Genomic DNA, 3,300 nt, shown 5'->3' with positions numbered 1-3,300 from the left:
CCCCACACCTCACACCCCCACACCTCACACCCTCACACCCTCAAACCCCATTACCCTAACACCCCCACATCCCTACACCTCACACCCCATCACCCTCACACCCCCACATCCCTACACCTCACACCCCCCCCCACACCAGCACCGACACGAGGTGATTTGTTGGGTGTAAGTTAGATGTATGAATCCTCACCCCACCCCCATATCCGACCCACACACATCCTCTACCCCCAACCCTACCCCAAACTTCACATCCCCCACCCTATCCCTCACCTCTATCCCTTTATCTCCCAACCCAAACCCCACACCCCTTTCTCCCAACCAACGAACCAACCAACGATGTCTTCCCCCAGTAGCACGGAATCCTGCAAGGCCAAGTTTGAGTCCACAGACCACGAAGGTACCGTCGTCATGGTAACCAGAAGCTTCAACTTGTCAAGGTCAAGGTCAAAGTCAGGGTGGTGTGGCGAGGACTCGGAGCGACTGGAGATCACTAACAGGCTCAACTCTCCTCGTGAGACGTCTTCTTTTTGTTTTGTTTTAGCGAGAGTTTTATAGTATTTGCAACACAAATAGGTCATATAAGTGTCCGGAGATTAGAAGTGTTCCTAGAGGGTACCAGCATGCAAAGAAGGAGGAGAGATAAAGACGATAGACTTTTGACAGGAAAGAAAGAATAAACCACACCAGCGCATCCACCAACCACCCATAAGTCTTTGCCTGTGGTTGTGTTTTAATAGAAATGATGATGATGAATGATGACAATGATGATGATAATCATGATGAATGATGACGACGATGATGATCAAATTGTTGAGAAGGATGTGCAGGATTGACGTTGGAGTTAATTTATTTCACTAACAAATGACTACAGTTGAAATATTCTAAAGCAACCAAACACAATTGAGGAGAAAAGTGGCTGTCTTAGACAGGCTGATATGTTACGCAGTTTCACTATTATGTAAAAAAACAAACAAAACAAAACAAATAAACGAAAAATATACGCAAGTGAGGAAAAGGGAAGTGACTATTTGTACAGGTGGTTGTCTTAGACAGGTGACCGTTACAGCAGGTTTGTACAGGTGGTTGTCTTAGACAGGTGACCGTTTGTACAGGTGGTTGTCTTAGACAGGTGACCGTTTGTACAGGTGGTTGTCTTAGACAGGTGACCGTTTGTACAGGTGGTTGTCTTAGACAGGTGGCCGTTTGTACAGGTGGTTGTCTTAGACAGGTGACCGTTACAGCAGATTTGATGATACTTCCTGTTTTGTCTTTCGGTACTACCAGGCTACCTTAAGACATGGTGTGGTGAGGAATACGCAGAGATTCTGTACTTTCCTAGGGGCTTGACCTTGACCTACTACCCGGGAACCAAAGGTCAAGGGTCAGGATTTGAGCTAGAGATTGTTCCAAGTAAGTTGCTTTGTCTTCACCCAGGTTCACTGAAGCTTGTGTCTGTTTTTACATAAGTGTGTTATTAATGGTCACTTTCATCAAGATTTATGGAAATTTATGTCATTTTTGCATAAGTGTATGATAGTGGTTGCTTACAACCAGATTCATTGAAACGTCTGTCTGTATTTCATAAGTGTGTTATTAGACTTTGCATCACATATATCCCTGCTCGACTGCAAGCTATATATAGGCTTTACACCCTTCAGATCTTTATTTCCTTAATATGCTTCAAAGGAGAGACATGTTCGTTACATTTGGAACCAAGGAAGGTAGAATGGCCTGTCTTACTATTTATAATATATAGATGTGATAAGGATGTATATTTTATGATAAGGAAAGTTTTGAATTTTGAATTTTTGCCTGAGTGGCGACAATTTCCAATCATCAAAGGATCTTTAATGACATCTTACGGCACCACACTCCAGTGCTGCTGATTCCATACCGCCCTGCAAATGAGCCTGTTTGTGTTCATTGAACACTTACATACAATCTGAAGATGCATTGGAAACCAACCCCCCCCCCCTCCAAGATAAGTCACAATTTAATGATATATTTTTTTTTCTCCTGTTTCATTCATAAAAAAATTGAACTTTGTATTGTACTTCACAAATGGTCTCATGAATAACCCAAATAAGTCCTGTGCCGTGGAAAATAAAAAAAAATGCTGTTACCTCAAAGCAAATAATGGGCTTTCAAATGTTGAATTTCCATTTTCCTCACTTTCTTAATGACTTGTCCGCTCCCCCCCCCCGGAGTCTTCACTTGGTATAATAATATTATGTTTGTCTCTGTCTCTTTCAGATTTTATGGATCTTCATGTTTGCGAAAATGAGAACCATCTCAAAGCCGTGGATACGCCAAAGTTTCTGTACCGGTACACTAGAAGTAGAAGCGAAAGGTAAGACAGGTCGGTCCTGATATGTGAGGCATTGCGGCAAAATCAATCTCTCGTCAAAAGGACGAAATCTAGGAAAACAGCATTTTTCTACCAGTTTGGCAGTTTTTATCGAATTTTAGTCAGGATTTTTTTCTGTGTTTTCTTGTATTTTTTGGGGGGAGGCTCACATTCCTAAACCTGTGTAGATTTTCTTCATTAAAAACTCTATTGGTTAAAGGCACAAAAAATATAAAATTTGAGTTTCCAAGGACACTCGAGCAATGGAAGTCACCAGACTTTGGCGACAATTTTCTTGCTAATTTTCCCTCTGACGCCTGACGACCCTCACCTCCTTCAATGGTAAATGTCTCAACTTCTATTCCACATAGATGGCTATTTTTTTATGCCGTCAAAAGCAAGGCAAATGACAAGCTTTAAGACTATATCAACAACTTCATAAGCCCAAAAATGCCGAGCGCCTGATTTCACCGCGGCATCGTGCCACAATAATAATAGCATGGATAAGCTGTACTACAATGTAATGCCCTAAACACCAGAGAGCAAGGTTTTTTTTTTTCAGGTGAAGGAAAAACAACTGTTTCAATTCTTTTACAAATTATATTCATGTTGTGTATCTTTTCTTGTTTTTGTATTTTTTAACATTTAGGATTTGAATTCCGACCAAAGATTTATCGAGTCCATGCAACCGGCACCATACTACAGATTAAGAAACTGCAATTTAAAAAGTTTTCAGAATTTTGAGTTTCGTTCTTCTGTACAGTGGGCCAACCAGAAGGGACAGGTAAGCAAAGGACACCAATCCCCAGACTGATACTTCCTGCACAATTCTATTTCTGTCTGCCATAGACTTAAACTGTACTTTTAATATCTTAGACCGGGTACTGTCATGGCCCCCACTCTTTGCTCTCTACATAGACTTCAATAACAATATCCTAGACCAACCCCCCTCC

The 3,300-nt window shown here is 41.5% G+C and overlaps 1 protein-coding gene across 1 annotated transcript in view; it reads left to right on the top strand.

Annotated features, from left to right (window-relative positions):
• Positions 1-353: 353 nt before the first annotated feature.
• The window catches only part of LOC101848031, a gene marked incomplete at its 5' end in the record, with an annotated part of 11,939 nt that continues 8,992 nt past the window's right edge, over positions 354-3,300 (top strand). Inside the window, 3 exon segments of the mRNA XM_013080579.1 lie at positions 354-511; positions 1,285-1,410; positions 2,254-2,350. Coding sequence (XP_012936033.1) covers positions 354-511; positions 1,285-1,410; positions 2,254-2,350 — 381 coding nt within the window.

The sequence above is a fragment of the Aplysia californica genome, unplaced genomic scaffold (genome assembly GCF_000002075.1).
Source record: "Aplysia californica isolate F4 #8 unplaced genomic scaffold, AplCal3.0 scaffold00092, whole genome shotgun sequence".
NCBI classification, from domain to species: Eukaryota; Metazoa; Mollusca; class Gastropoda; order Aplysiida; family Aplysiidae; genus Aplysia; species Aplysia californica.
This window is presented reverse-complemented; position numbering and strand designations above follow the sequence as displayed.